The sequence below is a fragment of the Myotis myotis genome, unplaced genomic scaffold (genome assembly GCF_014108235.1).
Source record: "Myotis myotis isolate mMyoMyo1 unplaced genomic scaffold, mMyoMyo1.p scaffold_m19_p_8, whole genome shotgun sequence".
NCBI lineage: Eukaryota > Metazoa > Chordata > Mammalia > Chiroptera > Vespertilionidae > Myotis > Myotis myotis.
In genome coordinates, this window is record NW_023416390.1 from 85,585,209 (window position 1) to 85,611,394 (window position 26,186).

A 26,186-nucleotide genomic window follows, 5' to 3' on the forward strand; every position below is an offset into this window, starting at 1 on the left:
AAATTTCTTAAACTGGATGAAATTTAAGTTATAATTGTCTAAGTAAAGATTTTAGGTGGTTCTTGAAATAGTAAGTGGTCTGTCTTGTATTAATGTGTTTTATATTCCTCAAAGTTTATTTTGCCAAAATTTATATTTAGCCTGTTGATTGTCAGTCTGCTGTTAATGTTCTTTACTCTTTACCAGCACAAACACACAGCTGTTTTTTCTTCTCTGTTTGAAGAAATTCTGGAAAGAATCAGAAACCAATAACACCTTGGGGGGTATGTTTGTGAGTGTGATGATAGAAATTGGGTATATGGGGGGGACGGCCTTGGCTTGTTGCAGATGTTGGAAGGACTATTGACCATGTACCTTTTAATGTTACCAAAAAAATAAAACGATATGAATATATTAGTTACATAAAATATTTAAGTAAGGGGGTCGATGATTATTGTTTCAAGTAATATGTGCTCTTGGTAGAGTAAGTTGAAAATATAGGAAACAACAAAGAAAAAGTACCACCAGTAATCTCAACCACTTAGATAACAACTCTGTTACTGTTTTGTTATAGATTGTCTCAGTCCAAAAGAAAGCGCATGACTATATATACAAATTTGTACCTTTTGACAAAAATAATTTATAATACTTTATAGCCTGCTTTTAAAATTAAAAGTATGTTGTAAGTAATTTTCTAGCATCTTAAGTATTTGCTTGCATTCATTTTAATTGTTGCCTGCTGTTTTATTATATTGCAATACTTTATGTAGGCAGTTTAGTATTGTTGGATATATAAATTGTCTTAACTTTCTCTGATGTAATTCCTTGTAGGTAAATCAGAACACATTCATAATTATTTTTTTAAAGCTATTGTCATATTACCTCCTGGAATGGTTGTGCTAATTTGCACTCATGGTGTATGAGAGTCTCCCTAAAACTAGGGCTACAAGAGGCTGCCCAGGTGACTAACCATAAAATTGTTTGTTGCAGTATAATAGGTAAAACCTGAAGAAAGGGCAACTCCTAGGTCCATGGTTGTGGGGAGAAAAATCTGGGGCATGGAAACTAATTTTACTTCACACCTAGTATGTAGTTGACATCAGGCTGTAGTAAATATTTTGCATAGTTTAATCTGGGATTTTTGGATATTGAATATTGACCATGATGGATGGAATTTTTGATGTCCTATATTTTCTGCTAATATATTGAATTATGTTATGCCTACTGGCTGGCCTAGCATTCTATTAATAGAGGTCTATGTAAACTGAACATTTGTTAGATTGAAATATGTTTAAATGTGGAGTCCGACTGAATTTTTTAAAAAACGAGAGACAGCTAACTAAGTAGCCTACACACTTGGAATCCAGAGAAAATATTGCACAGTATTTAATTGCCTTTGAAAATGTTTACTGACCATCTTATTTCAACGTGCAGAGGTACTTTGCTGGCATTCTAGTAGTTCTGTGAATTTTACTTTTGGATCTTGGGAAAGAATGAGAACAGGCTAGGGCAAATAATTGGCAAGAAAAGCAAATTGTTACAAGTCTGTTTACAATGCAGCCTTGTGTACCCACTCTTTGTCTATCTGGATTTCTGAAACTGGATTCCTTCGCTCTGAACTAGTTAGCACAAGAGCACTCTTTTCCTTTAGGGTTCTTGGAATTGTAAGCATGCTGGAGAGAACACTATTATGTATATCTTAGTTGGATGCATGCCTCCTGTCATTGTTAGGACTTGGTGTTGTAAAAGGATTAATGCAGGAGAAGTAAGCTGGGAATGGTTTAGAGTGGAAGTCTTTGGAATTGGTTCTTAGGTCTGTTTATATTATGGACATTTGAGAGTGAAGAGGTTACAGGTATCAAAAGGCTGTTACTCATGAAACCAGAAATATGCTAGTTACGATATTAACATTTTTTTATTTGTTAAATAGAGGGGCAAAGACTGCTTCACTTAATAAATATGGCCTTGATTATGAGAAAAATCTAATTTTATTGTGCAGGCTCTTCTGAGTAGTGTCTTTGTTTGTTTGTTTGTTTTAACCCTCACCCAAGGATATTTTTCCATTGATTTTTAGAGAGAATGGAAGGGAGGGAGGAGGGTGAGAGAGAGAAAAACACATCTATTTGAGAGAGACACATTGATAGGCTACCTCCCTCATGTGCCCTGACCCAGGCCAAGCTCCAACCTGCAACTGAGGTACATGCCCTTGACCGGTAATTGAACCCACAACCCTCCAATCTGTGGTCCAACACTCTAACCAGTGAGTAAAACTGGCTAGGTCTATCTATACTAATAATAGAGGAATATGCAAATTGTCCAGGATGCTGTCACAGTAATAGTAATGACCAGCAGGCTGTCTGGGACGACAGGACCGGCAGGGAGGTTAGTGAGGGACGACCAAACGACTGAACAGTAGGCTGTGTGGGGCAACCAGGTGGCAGGAGGGTTAATGAAGGACGACCAAATGACTGAACAGCAGGCTACATGGGGCGACCAGGCCAGCAGGGGGGTTAGTGAGGGACGACCAAACGACTGAACAGGCTGTGTGGGGTGACCAGGCTGGCAAGGGGGGCAGTTGGGGGCAACCAGGCCAGCAGGGGAGGCAATAAGGGGCGACCAGGCTGGCGGGGGGGGGGGGCAGTTAGGGGCAACTAGACTGGCAGAGGGTGGCAGTTGGGGTTGACCAGGCTGGCATGGTGGGCAGTTAGGGGCGATCAGGCAGTCAGGTCCCGGATTGTGAGAGGGATGCCCGACTGCCAGCCTAAATCGGCAATCGGACATCCCCCGAGGGGTCCTGGATTGGAGAGGGTGCAGGTTGGGCTGAAGGGAACCCTCCTCCTGTGCACAAATTTCGTGCACTGGGCCTCTAGTTTTGTATAATAGACATGGCATTATTATTGCACCTAATATGGGGTCATGATCTGTTAATAAATCTTATTTTTATTATAAGAATATGGAACATGAAGATAACTTTTCTTCTGTCAAATTTTAATAGTTGTGAGTCTCTCTCTTTTTTTTTTTTTAGAACTAAGGGCAAAATTTAGACTATCTTTGTTACTGAGAGTAAAGGTAATATTTTAAGAAGTCATATATTTGATTTTAGGTCTTTTTTTGCTCATTTCTATTCATAAGCTTACTATGGATTTTGTGTAGATAACCCTTCTGCTCATTTTCACTCTTTTTTCTCTTGTGAAATATTTCCTTGTGATTACAGTAAAAGCATGATGAAAATTAACTTTTAATAATTAAAATGCTAAGTTCTGTCATCTGCTTAACAACTGTATTTTTTTGTTTTCAGCATTGGTTGGATGTTACAAAGAGTATCAAAAAGCAAGTTAAAAGTAAGTGTTGAAAAAATTGTGAAAAAAATAGAAATTGAATTATATATAATTATATATTAGTAAGTTATTTCTAATAGTAAGGACTTAACAATCATTTCAGATTAATTTCTTAGCATTTCTACTTTCTAAAAATAATTTAAACCTGGAATACTGGTTCTAAATTATATAGGATTGATGGTAATTAGATTGAAGTACCTTACAGTTTGTTTCCAGGAGAAAGCCTTGCAGCTTGCAAATGAGATTAAGTTCCCATGAGATGCTTAACCTTTATTTAGTAATTTCTTATGTTGGAATTTTCTTGTTTGGCATTTGTCCAGCTTTTTGTGAAAAATATTTTGAGGCTTTAAGGCTGTGACTTTAAAAATATATATATATTTTTATTGATTGATTTCAGAGAGGAAGGGACAGGGAGACATAGAAACATTAATGATGAGAGAGAGTCATTGATTGGTGCCTCCTGCATGCTCCCTACTGGGGATCCAGCCTGCAATCTGGGCATGTGCCCTGACTGGGAATTGAACCGTGATCTCCTGGTTCATAGGTCAGTGCTCAACCACTGAGCCACACCAGTTAGGCAAAGCTGTAACTTTTTAAAAAATTAAGAACAGTGAAAAGAAGCGTTTCACATAAAATGCCAGTGTTATTCCTATCAGTAGTCAGGAAAATACCTTAGTATTCAATCCTTAGTATACCTTATCCTGTATAGTAACAGATTTCAGGGCATTGCAACTCTTGTCGTTACTAAATAATGGAACCACTGAAAATATAGATGTTAACGAAGTAGGTGAAGTGAATTGGAAAGTGTATGGGAGGATTTGCCATGAACAATTAATAACATAAGTGTTCCTCTGTGCTTTTAAGAAATACAGCTCTGCAGATTGTCAGGGCTGTCAGATTGCACAGTTAGAACTTTTGTTGTTGTTAATCCTCACCCGAGGATACTTTTTCTATTGATTTTTAGAGAGAGCAGAGGAGGGGGGAGAGAAGGAGTGAGAGAAAAGAGAAAAAGAAGGAGGAGATGGAGGAGGAAGAGGGAGGGGGGAGGGAGAGAGGAAGGAAGGAATATAGAAAGAAAGAGAGAGAGAGAGGAGGGAAACATCAATGTGAGAGACACATTGATTGGCTGCCTCCCGCACTTGCCCCAAGTGGGCCCCAGGATCCAACCTGCAACCCAAGTACATGCCCTTGACTGGGAATTAAACCTGAGGAATACTGGTCAGGGCTCAGTCAGAACTTTTTTACTTAATACTAGAGGCCTGGTGCACGAATTTGTGCATGGGTAGGGTCCCTCGGCCTGGCCAGCGATCGGGCTGATCAGGATCCCTCCCCACGGGAGGTTGGCTGGCTGACCCACCCAATCAGGGCTAATAGGGGCCAGCCGGGGGCGGAGGCGGGGAGGTTCGGGAGGTTGGCTGGCCAACAGGAAGGACCGCAGGAAGTTGGCCATGGGAGGTTGGCTGTGGGAGTGCACTGACTACTACGGGGCAGCTCCTGTGTTGAGAGTCTGCTCCCTGGTGGTCAGTGTGCATATAGCGACTGGTCGACCCATCATTTGGTCAATCGGTTGTAACGGTCGCTTAGGCTATTATATGTATACTAGATGCCAGGTGCATGAAATTCGTGCATGGGGGCAAAGGGGTCCCTCAGCCTGGCCAGCACCCTCTCCAATCTGAGACCCCTTGGGGGATGTCTGACTGCCAGTTTAGGCCTGATCCCTGCGGGGAGTTGGACATCCATCTCGCAATCCAGGACCGCTGGCTCCTAAGCACTCACCTGCCTGCCAGCTGGATCGCCTTAACTGCTCTACCCTGCCAGCCTGATCGCCCCTAACCACCTCTGCCTCGGTAGTGCCACCATGGCTTTTGTCCGGAAGGTCGTCCGGAAAAATTCCGGTCTAATTAGCATATTACCCTTTTATTAGTATAGATAGATATTGGCCCTGAACTGTTAGAATTAAATTAGAGCTATCTATTCTTAGGAAGACAGATTATTATAATAGTACTGTATGATGGTTGGTATAGTTCAAAAAAAGATAGCTCTTTTTGTATTAGGTTTAATCAAACCTACACTGTAAACTGAAATATATTAAAACCTGTTATCTTTTGTCCCCAGTTCAGTGGATTTTTGACAGATTTACTGACTGTAAATTCTTATTATTTAAATAGTTATAAAAATTAAAGCTTTTTTTCTTTTTTTTAATGGCAGTTGGTTCACCCTATTGTCTGCATTTTCGAGTTAAGTTTTATTCCTCGGAACCAAATAATCTTCGTGAAGAGCTAACCCGGTAAGACATAGTTGAACACGGGTAAAGTTTAGTCAGGCTAGCTAAAATATTGGAAGATTGTCCATAATTCTTTCCAGTTTATAGATAGCTAATGAAATGTATTCCTTGCCTTTGTAACAGACCTCAGACAATAGACTGTCATTTGGGATAGTGCTTTTTAAGTGTAGGATTATTTTCCTTTTTTTTTTTTTTTTAAATCAGTTTTCAAAATAAAGAGTTAGTTCCCTAGCATCCTCCAAAGGTAACTAGTGGGTTCTTTTTTTAAGTGTCATTATCAACTCATGGATTTTAAACGGGGCTGATGTGTTTAAATACATTGCCATGTTTATTGATGTCCAAAATGATCTATCTTTGGCCACTGAGAGTTTATTCAAGTAGGCTCCTGATTTGCTTTACCTATTGAAATGCCATTGATTAATAAAAAATGTTAGATTTTAATTTGTTTTGAATAATTTTGAATAAACTTTAAGTAGGTTATATATACCTATTTTTACTTTTTCTTGCCCTCCTGGTATTTCTTAATAGATGATATTGCAAATCCATGACTCATTCTACTTACTATTTATTAAGTAAAATATTGAGTTGTTGAATCCCTTCAGGAGGACTTTGCTCTTGACTACTCTGCCAATGAGATTATAGCTAATATTCAGTTATATGCATGCTAGTATCCTTTCACATATGGGATGGCTGCATTGTCAAAGTACAGATAAATCAGTTCACAGAGCTCATTCTTAGTATTTTGCCTTAAATCTTTTCTTTCTACTGTATGTATTCTGTGCCTGCTATGTTTTAAAATTGATTTCAGAGAGGAAGAGAGACGAGAGAGAGAGATAGAAACATCAATGATGAGAGAGAATCATAGATTGGCTACCTCCTGGACATTCTCCTTTCTCCCCGCAACTGGGGATCGAGCCCACAACCCAGGCATGTGCTCTGACTGGGAATTGAGCTGTGACCTTCTGGTTCACAGGTTGGCGCTCAACCATTGAGCCTCACCGGCTAGGCTGTTTTTTGCTGTCATCTTACAGACATGCTACCATCCTCCTGATGCTTATTGTCCCTTTTTTCTTTTATAGACTTTATTTTGGGCAAAGTTGTATAATTAAGAATTTTTCTTTCCAAATTAGAAGGGTAAAATTGTTCACTTCAGTTAAATTTGTGCCTTTTGTTATTCTTAGGTATTTATTTGTTCTTCAATTAAGACAAGATATTCTCAGTGGAAAGTGAGTATTAGTTGCTTAAGGTAAACCATATTTTCTTTGAGTAGTTTAAAAATGTTTTTGAAAAATAATTTTATAGCTAATTATGAAAAAGAAATGGCCAGCATAAAGTATATATTTCCATTTGTCTTTAACTGAAGGTTGTGAAATTGTTTAACCAATTGTGTTTGGTCTCAGATTGGAGTGTCCATTTGATACAGCAGTTCAGTTGGCAGCTTATAATCTGCAAGGTAAGCAGTTCTCATGTTGATTATTGGGAGTAAAGCATAACTATTTTCAGTGTATGGTTAGGTAAAGAATTTCAGGAGATTCAAAATGATATGGGAGAAGCAGCACTGATTTTGTATAAATTTGTATCAATATCCAACTCTGACTTTACTTACACAAGTTTTAGAACATTGCCTTCTTTCTCGTGCCTTTCATTTAATTTGTGCTTTTTCTGTCTATAAGTTTTCAAATTATTATTACAGTCTACTTGATAATTCCATAAATGTTATATTTGGCCATCAGCTATTTTTTTCCTTAAAAAGAGAGAACACAGTTATATATTAGAAAATTGCCACAGCCATATGGTTTGCTTTTAGTAGTATTCTTAAAAACAAATACATGAAAGAAATACTTAGCATGTATTGAAAAGTTCCTGATGGTTATTTTAAGGATAAAAAAGTATTTTTTTCAGTAAATGAGAGTAATGAAAAACTCAAATCTTGTACCTTGTTACATTAATCATATAGTGTTAAATTTAGGAATTTTCTTCTAAAAAATTGAAATTCTTATAAAACATTAATTTCAGTACTTGTTCACAAAATGGAAAAAAATATTCTGATTATAATTTTATGCTTTGGGTGAGGGGGCTGATTCTATATTTATCTCCAATCCCTCTAAGATCAGTAGCACTTATTTGCCATTGTAAAGATAATAATACTAAAATGTTAATGTTTTCATGATAAACCTAATATTTTGCTCATTTTGTGCTTCCAATATTTAAGAAAGCATATTTTCCTATTGATAGAAGGATTGTGAATGGACGAAATTTCTGAACTTCAAAAATATGCCTCTAGGATAATTGTTACCTATCCATCTCCATCTACTATCATAGTCTGTCTACAAATTAAAACTTTTCTCATCTGCAGAATATTAACGATACTAGTTTGGAAATGCTATGCTTCTAGCATTGTAACAATCAGAAGTATATAACTGCATGCATCTTTCTTGAAAGCACGTATTTTACATTTTATTGATTCCTATATGAAGTTGTTAATTCTAAAATTTTTTGATCTATTGAAGAGCTGTCATTTTCAATATCTGTTATACCATACTATAGGCCCAGTGCATGAAAATTCGTGCACTTGGGGGGGGGGGCGGTCCCTCAGCCCAGCCTGTGCCCTCTCGCAGTCTGGGACCTCTCGGGGGATGTCTGCCTGCTCCTCGGGGGGGATCGGGCCTAAGCTGGCAGTCAGACATCCCTCTGGCAGCCCGGGAGCCCTCAGTGGGACATCCTTAGCACTGCCAAGGAAGTAAAAGAGGCTCCTGCCACTGATGCTGCACTCGCAGCAGTCAGCCCTGCTTATGGCTGAGCGGAGCTCCCTCTGTGGGAGCACGCTGACCACCAGGTGGCAGCTTCTGCGTTGAGCGTCTGCCCCTTGGTGGTCAGTGCGTGTCATAGCAACCGTTCGTTCCCAGTGGTCCGTTAGGGTCAATTTGCATATTACCCTTTTATTATATAGGATATTCCATCAGCTGGTCTGTCTTTGTCATATTGTGTAATTTTCATGACAAGCAAAGTATATGCTTCTTGAAAATATGGTTTTTATACATTTTTGTGTATTTAATAAAACACTATTCAGAGTAGTGTTTACTAATTACTTAATGTTTGATTGGTACATGTGACTAATACATTATTTCTTAATTCTTCTTATATTTCTTTCCTAAATAAAATTTTTTCTTGACCTTTTCATCCATGGCACCATTAGTTTGGATTTCTTAAAATTTTATGTTTTGGCCGAAACCGGTTTGGCTCAGTGGATAGAGCGTTGGCCTGCGGACTGAAGGGTCCCGGGTTCGATTCCGGTCAAGGGCATGTACCTGGGTTGCGGGCACATCCCCAGTGGGAGATGTGCAGGAGGCAGCTGATCGATGTTTCTCTCTCATCGATGTTTCTAACTCTCTATCCCTCTCCCTTCCTCTCTGTAAAAAATCAATAAAATATATTTAAAAAAAAAAAATTTTATGTTTTGTCTTATGCATCTCTCTTTGTCTCCTGCCTAATAGTTTATCAAATCCTATTAATTCTTAAGGTTCTTAAAAATAAATTTGCTGAAGTATTACTTCCATCTTCATAAAAGGAGCTTCTTGTTTCATTTATGATTTTATATTTTATTAGGGTAGTTATTAGCTTTTTCTCATACTCTCAAGTTCACTTTTCTGAACCATTTTAGTAAACATTCTAAACAACATTATATAGCAGATTTGGTTTAGAGCTCCTTAAAGTCACTATAGTCCAGACAAAAGAGCAATTTCTTCAGCAATAAAAGGGTGTAATAAAATCTTCAAGGAAGTTAAGTGACAATATATTTATAATATGTGTTTAGAGTGGGTGCTCAATAAATAATGTTATCATTTGTATGATTATCTCAATGTAGTTCTCATGTATTTTTTCTCTCCACAGCTAGATTTTTTAAAATAAAAATGGAAATATTTTCATTTTTAATGAGTAAAATATTATTTTAAAGGAAAACATTTTTAAGTATAGAAAACTAGAATGTTTTCCCTTTTCCCCCAAACCCACAGTTCAGAGCTCAGCACAGATGAGTACATATATGTTTGTGCATTGTTCAGTTCTTTTCCTACTGCCTTCCTTCCCCAAATACTTTTTAGCAATTTTTCTTTGTTATGTCTTTGGGATTAATAATTTATGTCACATTCTTTGCATATTAGGTTCTTAACTGATGCCAGCTAAGTGTTAAGGATTGCTAAATATTCTTATTTATTCATTATAAGGTCAAATGTATTTCTCTGTGGAAGTCTAGAAAGAGGTTCTCAAAGGTTAAGCATTATAATAAGATTTGAATAAATTGAAGACATTTAATCAGAAATACACCACCAAACAGAAATACGTGATTTGTGTGTATAGACAGATAAATCACAAATGTAAGCTACATTTATTTTTGGGAGTGGTTTGGGTGTTATGAATTCCTGGTTGTTTAAGAAAGAATCTTTCTAATCCTAGCAGTATTTTTTTAATAAAATTGGTTTTAAAGAAAGATTCATCAGGAAATAAACTTGTTAACAAAATATAACTTTGTAAAACTTATGTTTGTAGCTGAACTTGGTGACTGTGATCTTGCTGAGCATAGTCCTGAACTTGTAACTGAGTTCAGGTTCATGCCCATTCAGACTGAAGAGATGGAGTTGGCTATTTTTGAGAAATGGAAGGAATACAGGTACTTGATATTTGACCACACTTTCCTTAACATCACCATGATAGTGATCTTATATTTTCTTCTATTTCTGTACTTGGTATAGACTTAATTTTACATTTTTATTATTTAAAAAAATATTATTTTTTATTTCAGAGGTCAGACACCAGCACAAGCTGAAACCAATTATCTGAATAAAGCCAAATGGCTAGAAATGTATGGGGTTGATATGCATGTGGTCAAGGTAAGCATTATATTGTGATACTTTTATTAAAAAATTTATTCCTTCAAAATACAAGGTGACTGAAATTTTTTCATGTGAGAGAGGCTATGGGGTTTGTATGAGCTAGTACTAGGTACTTGAGGTAGGTGGTTATAAAGGCTGAGATTAAATACTGAATGTTAAGAATCTCACATAAAGGTTAATATAAGAAAGAAGAGAAACAACCAAAATTTCCCAAAAGTATGTCTGTTCTTTTAAGCTGTTACTTATTAAAGATTTTAAACCACTTTTTAGTCTTTCACTTCACATTGATAAAGTCTCATATCATGTAAGCTAAGAAGGCTCTATAAAAATTAAAGTAATTTAGGAAGCAAAGTTGAAAATCTGTAACTTGAGAGGACTTTGTTAAACTGTAGCTGGTATAGTGATTTAAGTTATTTTTAGTTTGAGTAGCTAAATTTTCCCAGAAAGGCAGTTTTATTTTTCAAAATTTGTGATTTAAGTGGTGAATAGAATGTGAGAAGAATCTGGAAAGAGCTTTTGTTGTAGTGGGAGTGTAACTATTTTCAGTGAAGACATACCTTAAACTGTAGTGTTTCAATGAACTAAATGTACACGTTAATTCTCCTGAGAATGTTGTTTTGGAAACTCTAACTGTTGAAAATACCTTGCATATTAATATTACCTGTGAATAATTAATATAATTCAATGTGAAAATAAAATTAAGCAATTGTATGAAAATGTGAAGCCTATTTTATGCAAATAAGTTAACACATTTCCCGTTTCTTAAATTAGGCTCGAGACGGGAATGACTATAGTTTGGGACTAACCCCAACAGGAGTTCTTGTTTTTGAAGGAGAGACCAAAATTGGCTTATTTTTTTGGTAAGTAGAGTCAGTGTCAAAGATATTTATTGTTGTTTTGTATTTTAATATGAAGTTAATACACAAAATAGAATTTGGAAAACAAATAGTTCTGAAAAGTTTATAAATTAATTGAAACTGTCTCCTGTCATAATCCTACCTCTTTAGTTTCACAACCCAGGGGCAATTTTTAAAACTCTTCTAGCTGCATTTTCCATTAGTTCCAAGGTATGTCAAAGTACATGTTCTAATGCAGTGGTTCTCAACCTTCCTAATGCCGCGACCCTTTAATACAGTTCCTCATGTTGTGGTGACCCCCAACCATAAAATTATTTTCGTTGCTACTTCACAACTGTAATTTTGCTACTGTTATGAATCTTAATGTAAATATCTGTTGTGCAGGATGTATTTTCATTGTTACAAATTGAAAATAATTAAAGCATAGTGACTAATCACAAAAACAATATGTCATTATATACGTGTTTTCCGATGGTCTTAGGCGATCCCTGTGAAAGGGTCGTTCGACCCCCAAAGGGGTCGGCGACCCACAGGTTGAGAACTGCTGTTCTAATGTAAGTATTATGTATTTCTAGGTATGTTAAATGTTCACATGTAGTTATGTTCTACTAGGACCGGCCTGCAGGTGATTTTGAGAGTACATTTATTAAAGCTGGAGGGAGTGGAACAAGGAAGGGCTTAGGATAGAAGAAGCAACAAGAGAGCTGAGGTGGGGCTGCTCTGGCTCACTGGAAAGTCAGAGAGAAAGAGTCTTTGGAGACAGGTGCAGGGGGTTAGCCTGGGAAGAGCTGCTGTTGCCCATTTCCCCTGGCTGCAAGTCTCTGGGGAATCTTACTGTTTAACAGTGGTTCTCAACCTTGGCTGCACATTAGAATCACCTGAGGCCCAGAAATTAGGATTTTAAAAAGATTCCCAGGTGATTCTAATGTGCAGCCAAGGTTGAGAACCACTGGTTTAGAAGATACATGCCTGCGGGGGAAGCAGAGGGGGAAGGGAAAGCTTGGGTATGCTCTGGGATGGGGAGCACAAGTTGGGTCCTTTGTTTTGAGGATTTTCAAAGGCTGGGAGTTTAGGGGAGGTCTTAGGGGAGACTTCCACAGATTATACATCACCTTTCCCAGATGTGCCCTTCAGGGTCGTGGTGTCCACCAGGACAGGGGGCCATTAGTCATTGCAGCTGGTCCTGGCATAGCCCATCTGGGTTTGCTGCTTTCCTGGGCCTGGAGCTGAAAAACAACTGAGGCCTAGCTGTTGTCTGTAGGGAGGTGACCTGTATCTGTTTGTAAATTGCTCATCCAGTTTGTTCAGCTGTGTGCTCAGTTTCCCTATTCTACTTGCCAAAGAATTTTCCTAGCTTCTTACTGTCCTGCCTCAGTGTCACTATTTTTGCTATTTCTTATTCCATAGGCCAGTGGTCGGCAAACTGCAGCCCCTTGAGTGTGGCTCTTCCACAAAATACCACATGCGGGTCTGCACGTACAGTGCGATTGAAACTTCGTGGCCACACTCAAGGGGCCAAAGAGCCGCATGTGGCTCGCAAGCCGCAGTTTGCCGACCACTGCCATAGGCAGTCTTTTTACTCACTACTCCTTATTGTGTGAGAGGAAGATATTAATACTTTTATGTCTCCTTTTAAGCTATGCTCTTTCTGTGTCCCAACTTCTATTATCCAAACTTAAATTATATTTGTGTATAACTTGGATTTCATAATCATAATTAAGTTCTCCAGGTTTTGTCTAAAGCTGAAAATCAAAAAATAGCGTTTACATTATTGGGTCTGTGTCAGAAGTGTCACAGCTTTGAGCAGTGTACTGGTGGTGTAAACGTGGGCTAGCATGGCCCTGTGTATTGGCTCTAATGTTGTTTACTTCTTCATAGCATGTGAGGACCGTTAGCTCGAAGCCCTCAGCACCAAACTCAACTTCTTACACGTCCATTTGCTTTATGTATGTCCTAATAATATATTTTTTCATTGTTTTTTAGAGAGAGTGGAAGGAAGGAGAGAGAGATGCGCGCATGTGCGCGCGCGCGCGCGCACACACACACACACACACACACACACACACACACACACATTGATTGGTTGCCTCCTGCACACAACCTGACCAGGGCTTGGAATGGAACCTGCAACCCAGTACATGCCCTTGACTGGAATTGAACCTGCCACAGACCCCTCGGTGCATGGGTTGATGTTCTAACCATTGAGAACACTGGTCAGGGTTAAGTATATTTTCAGCCATTTAGAGTCTGTCTTCTTTGCATATCCCACTAAAAACTACTAGCTATAGATAAGGTAAATCTTGTAGCTATAAAAGACTCCAAACCACTACTGCCTTTCAGAGCTCTCTGACCCAGACATTCCCCCCTTGCTGCTGAATGCCATTGCCTAGGTACATAAGCCCCTCTCTGATTCCCCTCTTTTCTGGCAGTCCCCATACCTTCTTCCCCTTCTTGGTGGGGGCTCTGTGCCATTTGTCTCTGCCTGTTCTGCTGTGATGGATTTCCCATCGTGCAGCCTGTCCTAACACCTCAGTAGAGATCTGTGCAGTACTGCTATCTCTGTCCTTTTCCTGAACAAACCTGAAATCCTTGAACTCAAAGTGGGATTACATTTCCCTTCCATGTACCTTTTTGTTTTTCCTAGAGCTCTTGGCTCCCCCTCCTCCAATGTCATGTACAGCACCACACACATCTCTTTAAGTTACCTGTCTTTGTGGTCTCCTTAAGTTCTTTCAAATTCTCAAGGGCTATATGAAATGATTATATTTCAATGGGAACTGTTTGCTCTCCAAACTGCTGTACAATTTTTATCTTGGGACTTCCATTTTCTGTTTCTCGGCTAGGATTCTGTGTCCTCTTCCCATATTTTCCTTTCTTTGCTTTTGTTTTTCTGAAAAAAAAAAAAATATATATATATATATATGTGTATATGTGTATATATATATCCCCAAGTAAATGCCTGATAAAAGGATATGGAAAGTAAATTATTTGAATCCTTGGATACCTTAAAATGTTATATTCTTATGCTTTCTTGATAATTGAGCTGAGAATAGAATTTTAGGTTGAAAATTATTTCCTCTTAAAAAGTTGAAGATAGTATTCCATTTGTTTTTGCATCCAGGTGTCTCTGTTAGGGACTCTTTGAGAGACTTGAATGGAACACCTTTACAATTGCCCCTCACTGGGTGAGGGAGCTGGGGCATTTATTTACTCAGTCCTTGAGTGTTAATTCTCTTACACTTCCAACTGGACCTGTGGGGTGATGATAGGATTCATAGCCAGCTCTAGGCTGAGAGATAAAGACAGCATCTTTTGTACCACCTCACAGATAGCTGTGAGAATGAATTGAATTAATACCTGTAAAACATTTAGAAGAGTACCTGATACTTGGTAGGCGTTATATGTAAGCATTGGTTCCACTTAAATAAGTGCTAGATCCTCCCCCACCTTCACCTATTACACTTACTTACTGTTAGTACAGTTCTTGCAAACAAGTTGTGTTTTACAATTATATTTTACATAAGTGATATTTAAAAATTAGTGAGAGTTGCATTGTTTTGACATTACAGTTCATAGAAGTACAGAGTTCAAATGTGGTAGGCTGTTTAGGATTTTAGTTCAAATGGGAGATAGAGTTGGAAAGTGGGTCATAAAATGAGGTTTAAAAAATTATTTTAAAAAATGTATTTCCTCAAACCAAAATTGCTATAGACAATAATCAATAATATGTTTTCCTTTATGCCTTTTAAAAAGCTTTGTAGTCTTTATCCAGTTCCTGGAGAATTTCTTACACCATAGTTGGGGCCTATGAAATGTTTATATGGATTTTTTCATTTTTTTAATCTTCACCTGAAGATGTTTTATTTTAAAGAGAGAGGAAGGGAGGAAGGGAGGGAGGGAGAGAGAGAGAGAGGGGGAGAGAGAGAGAGAGAGAGAGAGAGAGAGAGAGAGAGAGAGAGAACATCGATCAGTTCCCTCCTCTATGGACCCCAATTGGGGATCAGACCCACAACCTAGTGTATGTGCCTTGATTGGGAATTGAACCTGAAACCTTTTGGTGGGTGGGACAGTGTTCCAACCAATGAGCCATCCAGCCAGCACTCTTTAGCATTTTTAATGCCTGATAAATGTGCAGCATCAGTTTTGCTAGAAGTGTTGCTTTTGAAATTTTTTTTCTATTGTCTTAGCTATATTTTAGATTGGAGGCCTTTTTGATGGCCAGTGCAGGTAATGTTTATTTTATTTTACCCTTACCAATTTTCAGTTCAGAAGTTAGATGATTAATGTGCTTGAAGTAACAACAATATTTTAAAAAAAATTTAGAGGACATTTTTTAAATCTGGCTACTATTCTCATATTGTTACAGGCCCAAGATAACTAGATTGGATTTTAAGAAGACTAAATTAACCCTGGTGGTGGTAGAAGATGATGATCAGGTGGGAATTGTATTGCATTACTTATGTAACAATGACTATTTATGTAGTAACTTAAATCTCTAAAAGGGGAAATGTTTCTTGTTGTTTTATAGACCCAAAGAACTCAGTATAATTAGTAATTTAGTTAAATAATTTCTCGCTTAAGTTCACACTATTCTAAAAATATGGTTGTTCTGCGTTTAAGATTAAAGACAATATAAAAGACTATTCTTGTTTCTTCATTGATACTATGTGTATACAAATTACTATGTGTGAGAGGAAGGGAGAGGAAGAGAAAGAGCGAAAGATCAATGATAAAAGAGAATCATTGATCAATTGCCTCTGGCATGCCCCACACTGTGGATCGAGCCTGCAATCCAGGCACGAACCCCGACCGGAAATGGAACCATGACCTCCTGGTTCATAGGTCTATGCTCAGCCACTGAGCCACGCCAGGCTACCTAATAATATTTTAAAGTAAAACCTTCTAAACTAACAATTACCTTCCTTTTCCCCCGCACCCCTGCTGCCAGTTAAATCTAGTTCCTAATTGATATACACAACAACATGGGTGCAACTCAAACTCAAATGCATTATGCAGATCCACAAGATCATGACTATGTGAGTTTATTTTATATGGCAATCTGGGAAAGGAAATCTATAGGAATGGAGCATAGATCACTGATCATTTGGGACTAGGTGGAGTAAGAAGGCTTAACTACAAAGGAACAGCACAGGGAATTTTGGGGACTGAGAGAACTATTCTCTATCCAGATTTTGGTGGTAGTGCTGTACTTGATGCCAGAGATTTTCAATCTTTTCATTTCATGACACACAAACTACTAAAATTCTGTGGCACACCAAAAAAATGTATTTTTCGCTTATCTGACAAAAAATAGTTATAATTTTGATTCATTTGCACTGGGCAACTATTGTATTGGCTATTGTCATTTTTTTTAATTTGATAATCGAAGGGAAAAGTGCCCCTGACTAAATCTGGTATTGCATGTTTTAAAAATTCTTGTGGCACACCAGTTGAAAATTGCTGCTCTGTGCATTTGTCAAAGCTTACAGGATTGTGAATAAATATAATTTTAATGTATACAAAGAAATAAATTTTAAAAAACATACATATAGATAGATATAGATGAAAACAAATTGGGCAAAATGTTAAAGAGATTTGCATACACAGTGAAGTGTGAGAAGGACTACTTAGAAGAACCTAAAATAAGAAGATTCTGAAAATTAGATGTAACAGTGCTAAGTTTTGAATGTTTTATTACTGAGGTACATACAAAGGATTGTCCTATCACACAGCCTGGAAGAAAATAATAGAGACAGTAATTGATTACTTAAAAAACAAATCTCTTGATGACACAGAGGATGATCATTATATTATCAACATATGAGCTGAAAATGACTCAGAAAAGGCAGATATTGCATTTAAAAGTAATGTTTTGCCAGTATTGCCCTTTTTATGAAAGCTCATGTATGATTAAATGATAATTTAATCTAAAGGTAGTCCCTTCAAGAAGAAGAAAATATAATCCTATTTGATAAGAATATAGTCATAATTTAATTGATGACACTTGTTATTGGGCTATAAAATAATTCTGCATCTTACAATTGATGGCTTTTTAGATTTGATCTAATACATAATACAGTATTGGCTTTTTAGATATCTTTTTTAAAGTATTTTATACATATATTCAAGTAAATGTGTATATCAGTTCTTTTTCAAACAAGTTTGCATGCTTATATACTATTGTTACCCTTTTTCAACTATATATTATAACTGGGAATCTTTTCCATATCCTATATAATAAAAGCCTAATATGCTAAGGTCATCTGTTCAACCAATCAAAGTGTAATATGCTAATGATATGCTAAGGCCACTCAACCACTCACTATGATGTGCACTGACCACCAGGGGCAGACAGTCAACTGGTTGACCAGTCGCTATAATGTGCACTGACCACCCAACAGGGGGCAGACAGTTGACCGGTCGACCAGTCGCTGTGATGTGCACTTCCAGGGGGAAGATGCTCCGACTAGTAGGAGAGTTTGCTGCTGGGGTCTGGCCAATCGGGACTGAGCAAGATGGGCCGGACATGCCCTGGAGTCCTCCTACAGTCCCTCCCCGGCTGGTCAACCTCCTGCATCCCTCCCCAGCCCCAGTCGTCCACCAGTGGGGTCCCTCAGCCTGGTCTGTGCCCTTTGGCAATCCAGGACCCCTTGGGGGATGTCGGAGAGCAGGTTTCGGCCCAATCCCACAGGCCAGGCATCTAGTCAGTACATAAAGTGCTTCTCCATTCTTACTAAAAACACAAAACTGTAGTGTTCTAGGATGTGCCCTAATTTATTTAATCAATTCGTAATTGACATTTATTCACTATATAGACATTAATTTCTACATTGGCAAGTATCTATAGCATAATTTTCTGGAGGTGGACTCGCTGGTTCAAATCAGTATGTGCATTTGTCATGGATATAGAGAGAGCCTATCATGTTGCACTATTTATCTGTGTACACACCTTTTCCGGGAGTTATAACAATTTTATCTGAAAGGTGAAAAATGGAATTTCATGCTAGGTTTAATTTTTATTTCTGTTATGAGTGATACTGAACATTTTTTTTAATAAATTTGGATTATTTGTGTTTCCTTTTCTCCAAACTGTCTATTTATATCCTTTGCCCATTTTTCTTTTGGGTTGTTGGACTTTTTTCTTGCAGGTTTTGCACTTTGTCATATAAATTGTAAATATCTTACCTAATTGTTGTTTTTTAGCATTGCTTATTGGGATCTTTGTCATTTATTTTTAAAAATTTAAATAGGTGAATTTGTCAGTCATTTATGGCATATGGGTTTTGTGTCATAGAAATGTTTTCCTACTTTGAGTTTGTTCATTTTTCCATGTTTTTTTCTATGTGTAGTTTTTGTTGGTAAATTTCATTGACATATAGCATACATTCAGATAAGTGCTAATATAAATGTACTGCTTGTTGAATTTTCAAATGTATCTGTATGACCAGCACCCAGACGAGGAAATAAACTAGTACCAGAATAATAGAATCTTCTTTGTGCTCCCCAATAGATACAGCCCCCCAAGGGTAAGGACTCTCCTGACTCTAACACCATTTTAGCCATTCTGATAGTAGAATTATTTTTAATTTGCATTCTCCTGATGACTGTTCCTAAGTACAGTACTTATAATGTATATATACATTTCAAATAATTATAAAGGCAGTGTTTATTAAAATACCTTTCATTTTCAAACTTGAGCTATCAGCTATTACAGTGTATACATTATTTTGGGACAGCTTGTATTTATTGGATATTTGGATATTCTTTTTTATGGAGTGCCTTTTCAAGTGTTTTGTTCATTTTTCTATTGGGTTATCAAAGTTCTTTATATATTCTAGATATTAGTTCTTTGTCATGTTAGTTCTTTGTGTTGCAGATATCTTCTGCTTCTTGACTTGCCTTTTGTCTCCCCTAATAGTATCTTTTGGGTTAATAGAGGATTTCAATTTTAATGTAATTTAAATTTTACATTAAAATTGTGATTTCAATTTTTTTTGTGGTCAGTACTTTTTGTGTCTTAAAATTTAAGAATTTTTGCCTATACCAAGGTCATGAAGAACCTGCACATAGAGTTTATAAAATGTTTTTAAATGACAAAATAGTTCAAGTTATAAAATTAAATATACTGAAAAGTACAAAGAAATTATAAATTGATATCCACTTCACTCATTTAGATTGAAGATTTTTGGCATTGTTTCTTCAGCATTATCTTTTAGAAATAGGTAATGGTATGTTTGATATAACTAAGGCCTAACTCCCCAGCTTGCTCTTTCCTTCCCATAGCTGGTCACCATTCTTGAAGGGTATCATTCTGTTCTTTCTCCAAATATGAAGACATGGTAGAATTGTTTTAAAATTTTACATAAATCATATATATATATATAATATATACATATTATATATTATATATATATATTGTTGTTTTGTTTTGTTAACTGTTTTGTATGTTGCTTATTTTACCTAAACAGGTGTAGCCATGTAGATCTAGTTCATTCATTTTAATCTATATGTAGTATTCTGTAATATGAATAAACAGTAGTGCATTCATTATTTTATCTTTGTGTAGTGTTTTTCCTTTTTTTTTTTTAATCCTCACCCGAGGATATTTTTTCCATTGATTTTTAGAGAGAGTGGGAGAAAGAGGGAAAGACAGAGAGAAATATCGATGTGAGAGAAACACATCGATTGGTTTGCCTCCTGCACGAGCCCCGATGAGGGTCCAGGCCAGGGAGAAACCAGCAACCGAGGTATGTGCCCATGAACGGAATTGAACCGGAGACCCTTTGGTTCATAGGCTGATGCTTTATCCACTGAGCCAATTCGGCTAGGGTTGTATAGTTTTTAAATATACCAGTATTTACTTGATTATTTCTTTTATTTTGGAGTTGGGTTTTTTTTACGTATGCCAGTTTTTACTATTATAAATGAGACTGAAGAAAATCTTTGGGTGCAAATTTTTTGTTTAGGTAATCTGGAGAAACATAGTTTAGATATTACAAACATAGGCTCTGGAGCCTGAATGGAGAGGTTGAAATTCTGGTTTTCTCTCTTAACTAGCTTTGTGACCTTGGGCTTAATTTCTTGAGTCTCAGTTTCTTTATCTGTGAAATGGGCCAAATGATAGTATCTGCTCATTGAGGTAATTCATATGAAATTCTTAGGAAAGTGCCTAAGAATGTTAACTATTATCATTAGACTAGAGTCCTGGTGCATGAAATTTATGCACTGGGCGAAGGGAGGGTGTCCCTCAGCATGGCCTGCATCCTCTCTCAGACCGGGAACCCTCAAACATCGTTAGCGCTGCCATGGAGGCAGGAGAGGCTCCTACCACTGCCACTACGCTCAACAGCTGTAAACCCAGCTTCTGGCTGAGTGGCACTTCCCCTGTGGGAGCGCACTGACCACCAGGGGACAGCTCCTGCATTGAGCATCTGCCCCCTGGTGGTCAGTGTGTGTCATAGTGACCGGTTGTTCTGCCATCAGGCCAAAACCAGCTCTTCAACATGCCCCGAGGGGTCCCAGATTGCAAGAGGGTGCAGGCTGGGCCGAGCGGTCCCACCGGTGTATGATTGGGGCCGGGGAGGGACATGGGAGGTTGGCCAGCTGGGGAGGGGGTGCGGGAGAGCTCCAGGGCATGTCCAACCCATCTCACTCAGTTCCAATCGGCCAGACCCCAGGAGCAAGCTAACCTACTGGTCAGAGCATCTGCCCCCTGTTGGTCAGTGCACGTCATAGCGACTGGTTGACCAGTTGACTCTCTGCTCCCTGGTGGTCAGTTCACATCATAGCAAGCAGTTGAGTGGCCTTATCATATCATTAGCATATTCCACTTTGGTTGAATGGACTACCGGACACTTAGCATATTAGGCTTTTATTTTATAGGATTATATAGGATTCTTGTGAGAACGGTTATAGTAACAAAGAATGTGGACATTTTTAAGTCTGTTGGTAAATATTACCAGATCTTGTCTTTAAATTATTATGTATTTATACCAAAATATGGTAGATAAACCCTCATTTTATGTATCTCTGAGAAATGAGGTCATATAGGTAGAGAGAACCTTTTTAGGAATAATTTTATTTTGGCTGAGAAAATGATTTCAGCTCTTCCTTTTTATATAGGTGGCTATGAAGAGTTTCTTGAGTTTCAGAGAGCAAGCGAGATGTTTTATTGATTCTTGGTATTGCTGGGGTTGCATTTGTAGCTGAGTAAGGGATAGGAATGTCTGACCTAATAATTACCTCTCTTTGCATCCTTTTGTTTTTCAGGGCAAAGAGCAGGAACACACATTTGTCTTTAGACTGGACCATCCAAAGGCGTGCAAGCATTTGTGGAAATGTGCTGTGGAGCACCATGCCTTCTTCCGCCTCCGAGGCCCTGTGCAAAAGGGTTCTCAGCGATCAGGATTTATCCGACTAGGATCACGATTTAGATATAGGTTGATGTTAATAGCTTTCTGCTATATCTTTCATTCTTTCATAGAGGCCAAAACAGGCCAAACCCTCATTTTATAGATGTGGTAACTAGGGCACAGAGAAATAAAGTGGCTTGCCAGTGTTTTCGATTGGCCAAAATAAAAGACAGGAAATTATGTTGTTAAATTTCCAAAATTGATAGGAAACATTATAATGCTGAAATGGATTTTATATCCCTGTTGACCTTTACTTTATATCTTAATTAGCCTCCAGTTTAAATCCATATAAGAGCGTTAAGGTGTCTTCATCCAACAACTGAATACCATATAGAGAAAAGGTATCCTGTGCTGATTGGGAAGTTAATTTGGATAACATTTCTCACCCTTTATAAACCTGAAATGCCATTATTATTCTAGACTCCTTGTTTGTTGGTTGTAAGTAGGAATATTTTGGTTTACCTGAGAGTATATTATTAATTGTGAGTTTTCAACATGCCATGAGAATCAGTCAGTATGGTTTTAAAGAGGAAATGTAAATAATGTGGCAAGATAATTTTGTGAGATTCATTCTGTTCTATCTATATTAAAAGTGGGAGGCATTTTCTTAACCATTTAAAAGGAAGTCAAGGACAGTGGGACAATAGTTTAAATATTTCTGGAAAATTATTCTGAAAACTATATTGCAATTAGAACTTTTTAGTATGTTCTTAGGTGATGCGCATGCTTAAGAAAAAATTACGTTTAATTTTTGTGTTGCATATTTTACACAAACCTAAGAGTGAAAGAATGATGTCGTGAAGGGAGACATCAAGACTATTACTAGCAGCACTTCCCTCAGGATGAGATTCAGGGTGGTTAAAGAAGAATCCCAATATAGACTTTCTCCCACTTATGTGTCTGATTACTGTAGGTCTTGAAGTTTCTTATTCCTGTTATTATCTTACTTATTTTAGTGGGAAAACTGAGTATCAGACCACGAAAACCAATAAAGCAAGAAGATCAACATCCTTTGAAAGAAGGCCCAGCAAACGATATTCTCGACGAACTCTACAGATGCAAGGTGAATGCAGCCCTGTTTCAAAGGACTGTTCTTTCTTGTCACTTTATCATGTTGTTGGTACTGGTATTGTTTACTTGAGAGGATGTTGTCTGACTCTTAAGTTTGTTCGAGTCAACTAAAGTATTCTTCATTTATTGAATTTGATTCAGGCATAATCAATTTAATAAAATAAAATGCAAAGGGAAAAAGCCTACATGGTTGCTGAGATTAAATTTTATGATAATCCCAATTTAAACACCATACCAAGTTTGTGTTCATTTTTTTTTTGTTCGTATTAACTGTTTTAGTTATTCTGTAGAAAAACATTTTTCTTCCCTTTTTATCTTTTAGATCTCACTCATAATAATGTTTAAAATCCCCATAGGAACTTTTAAAGACATTGATAAGTGATGAATCAATTTTAAGTAAAGATTATGTTATATGATATTATAATATTATTAAGGATTCTGTGAAATAACAGTTATTAGATAATAAATTTAATCACTGTATATTTATCATAGACATTTGCAAATTCATAAATGTTACTTCCAGTAAATTACTTTAATTATGTAATAACAAGCATGATTTACTTTGACAAAGAAACTAAAACTTGTGTTTGGTTTCAAATCTAAGTTTGTATTAAGATACAGAGTGAGCCTTGGCTAGTGTGGCTTAGTTAGTTGAGCATTATCCCATGCACTGAGAGGTTCTGATTTAATTCCTGGTCAGGGCACATGCCCAGGTTGTGGGCTTGATCCCCAGTTTTAAACAATTTGTGATTGTTTAAAACTCTAAGTTACCAAAAACAAACAAACAAAAAAAAAAACAACAAAAAAAAACCTCTAAGTTACCTGTTATTTTGAACTGACAATGCTCCATTGTCACTCAGCTCACTCTAGAAGGCTTGCTGATGGTTTTGTTTTAAAAGAAGAGATATACGCTTATTTTATTTATTTAAAAAATGGAAGTAATTTTCATATTGACTTTAATGATGTGAAATGAAGGTTTTTAAATCTATGGTTGGGAAACATGGCTTACAAAACATTTAGTTCAGGCTTGCTTTTATGAACAGTGGTGCAGTTTACCATTAAGAACAAACTAATGGGACTTTTTTTTTTTTTTTTTTTTTTTTAAATTCTGTCAGCAGGTACAGCAAAACCTGAAGAACTCAGGTGGGTAATGTCTTGCATCTTAGGAATTGACATAGAATTTTAAAATTTATGTAGTTGCTATCATTAACTGAACAAGTATTTTGAAGATATATCAAAGTGTTAAGTTGTCACTAAGCATTTGAAAATAGACACATAATGCCAGACACAAAAAATAAATTAACGCAGTTTAAAGAAATAAAAAGTGGGGTGGGTGTGGATGTGCTATTTATAATGAGAATGACATACATTAGTTATTGGCAGGTGACTGAGGATTTAAAGATGAATAAATTATGGTCCTTGCACACAATGCATTCGAAGAAAGGTTGATTTGCAGATAAGCAATTAATTTTATTTGTGGGATAAATTTCATTTTGTCATGGTGTATAATCCTTTATATTACACATTGCTGTATTTGGTTCACTAATATTTTGTTGTGGAGTTGTGTGTCTATATTCATCTAAGATATAGGTCTGTAGTTTTCTTGTAATGTCTTCACCTGTTTTTGGTATCAGGTATCTTGCTTCACCGAATTGAGCTGGGAAATGTTTCCTTCTCTTTTGTTTCTTGGAAAGAGTTTGTAAGAATTGGTATTGAGGGTCACGGGACTAAGCCACACTAGCCAAGGCTCAAATGTATGGTAGAATTCACTAATAAAGCCATCTTGCCTGGATTTTTTCTTTGTGTGAAGTTTTAAAATTCTAATTCAATCTCTTGTTATCGGTCTATTCAGATTTCATTTTCAGTCAGTTTGAAGTTTGTGTTTTTCTAGAATTTTTCCATTTCATTTAAGTTATGTAGTTTATGGCTTACAGTTGTTCATATCATTCCCTTTTCCTTTTTTTTATTATACTAGAAGCTCGGTGCATGAAATTCATGCACAGGTAGGGTCCCTAGGCCTGGCCAGCTATCAGGACTAATCTGTGGGGCGACCGGCAGGGTGATGGGGGCCCCCCCCCCGGCACCCACCTTGGCTGGCCTGGGGCCTGCGGGCTGGGGGCAGCTTCTGCATTTAGCATCTGCCCCCTGGTTGTCAGTGTGCATCATAGCAACCAGTTGTTCCACCAGTCGTTCCACAGTTCGGACAATTTGTATATTAGGCTTTTATTATATAGGAAGGTTGGTAGTGATGCCCCATTATTCCGTTTTTTAAATCCTTATCTGAGGATATGTTTTTCTTGATTTTTAGAGAGAGAGAAGTATCGATCGGTTGCCTCCATACACGCTCCAACTGGGGATCGACCTGAAACCTAGGTATATGCTCTGACTGGGAATCAAACCCCCACCCTTTTGTTGTGCGGGCCAATGCTCTAACCACTGACTCACAACTACCAGGACAAGTTTGTCAGTTTTGTTGGCCTTTTCAAAGAACAGCTTTTGGTTTCATCAATTTTTCTCTATTTTGTAATTTTTAAAAAAATATATATTTCTTTATTGATTTCAGAGAGGAAGGGAGAGAGAGAGAGAAACATCAGTGATGAGAGAGAATCATTGATCAGCTGCCTCCTGCACACCCCCCACTGGGGTTTGAGCCTGCTACCAAGGCATGTGCCCTTTGCGGGAATCAAACCCGGGACCCTTCAGTCTGCAGTCGGACGCCAAACCGGCTAGGGCTATTTTATAATTTTTTACTCTCATAGATTATTTCATTTCCTCTGCTTGCTTTAGGTTTAATTTGCTTCCCTTTTTCTAGCATCTTAAAGGTAGATGATTAGATTTTTGATATGAGATCTTTATTACTATGTTTTTTGTTTGTTTGGTTAATCCTCATCTGAAGATATTTTTCTATTGATTTTTAGAGAGAATGGAAGGGAGGGGGAGGCAGAGAGAGTAAGAGGGAGAGAGAGAGAAAGAAAGAGAAAGAAATACCTATGTGAGAGAGACACATCGATTGGTTGCTTCTTACAAGAGCCCCAACCGGGGCCGAGATTGAACTGCAACCCAGATATAGTCCTTGATCAGGAATCGATCCCGTGACCCTCTGGTACATGGGCCAATGCTCCAACCACTGAGTCACACCGGCCAGGGCAAGATCTTTATTCTTTTTTTAATATAACATTTATAGGTATAAATTTCCCTACAAGCACTGCTTCAATCACATTCCATACATTTTGGTATGTAATATTTTCATTTTTATTTATCCCAAGTTATTTTCTATTTCTGTTGTGATTTCTTCTTTGTTCCGTGGTTACTTGAGAGGTGTTGCTTGATTTCCACATATTTGTGAGTATCCTAAA

At 37.4% G+C, this 26,186-nt stretch overlaps 1 protein-coding gene across 7 annotated transcripts in view; it reads left to right on the plus strand.

Moving 5' to 3' along the window:
- The window catches only part of EPB41L5 (erythrocyte membrane protein band 4.1 like 5), a 175,299-nt gene that overhangs the window by 45,352 nt on the left and 103,761 nt on the right, over window positions 1-26,186 (plus strand). For 6 of the 7 annotated variants that reach the window (XM_036318960.1, XM_036318955.1, XM_036318959.1 and 3 more), the window contains 11 exons: window positions 3,278-3,320; window positions 5,526-5,604; window positions 6,783-6,827; window positions 7,002-7,054; window positions 10,147-10,267; window positions 10,400-10,487; window positions 11,262-11,350; window positions 15,714-15,783; window positions 21,617-21,786; window positions 22,716-22,822; window positions 23,946-23,973. In XM_036318960.1, coding sequence (XP_036174853.1) covers window positions 3,278-3,320; window positions 5,526-5,604; window positions 6,783-6,827; window positions 7,002-7,054; window positions 10,147-10,267; window positions 10,400-10,487; window positions 11,262-11,350; window positions 15,714-15,783; window positions 21,617-21,786; window positions 22,716-22,822; window positions 23,946-23,973 — 893 coding nt within the window. The remainder of the gene's footprint in view (window positions 1-3,277; window positions 3,321-5,525; window positions 5,605-6,782; window positions 6,828-7,001; window positions 7,055-10,146; window positions 10,268-10,399; window positions 10,488-11,261; window positions 11,351-15,713; window positions 15,784-21,616; window positions 21,787-22,715; window positions 22,823-23,945; window positions 23,974-26,186) is intronic. The other variant, XM_036318956.1, reaches the window with a different exon arrangement.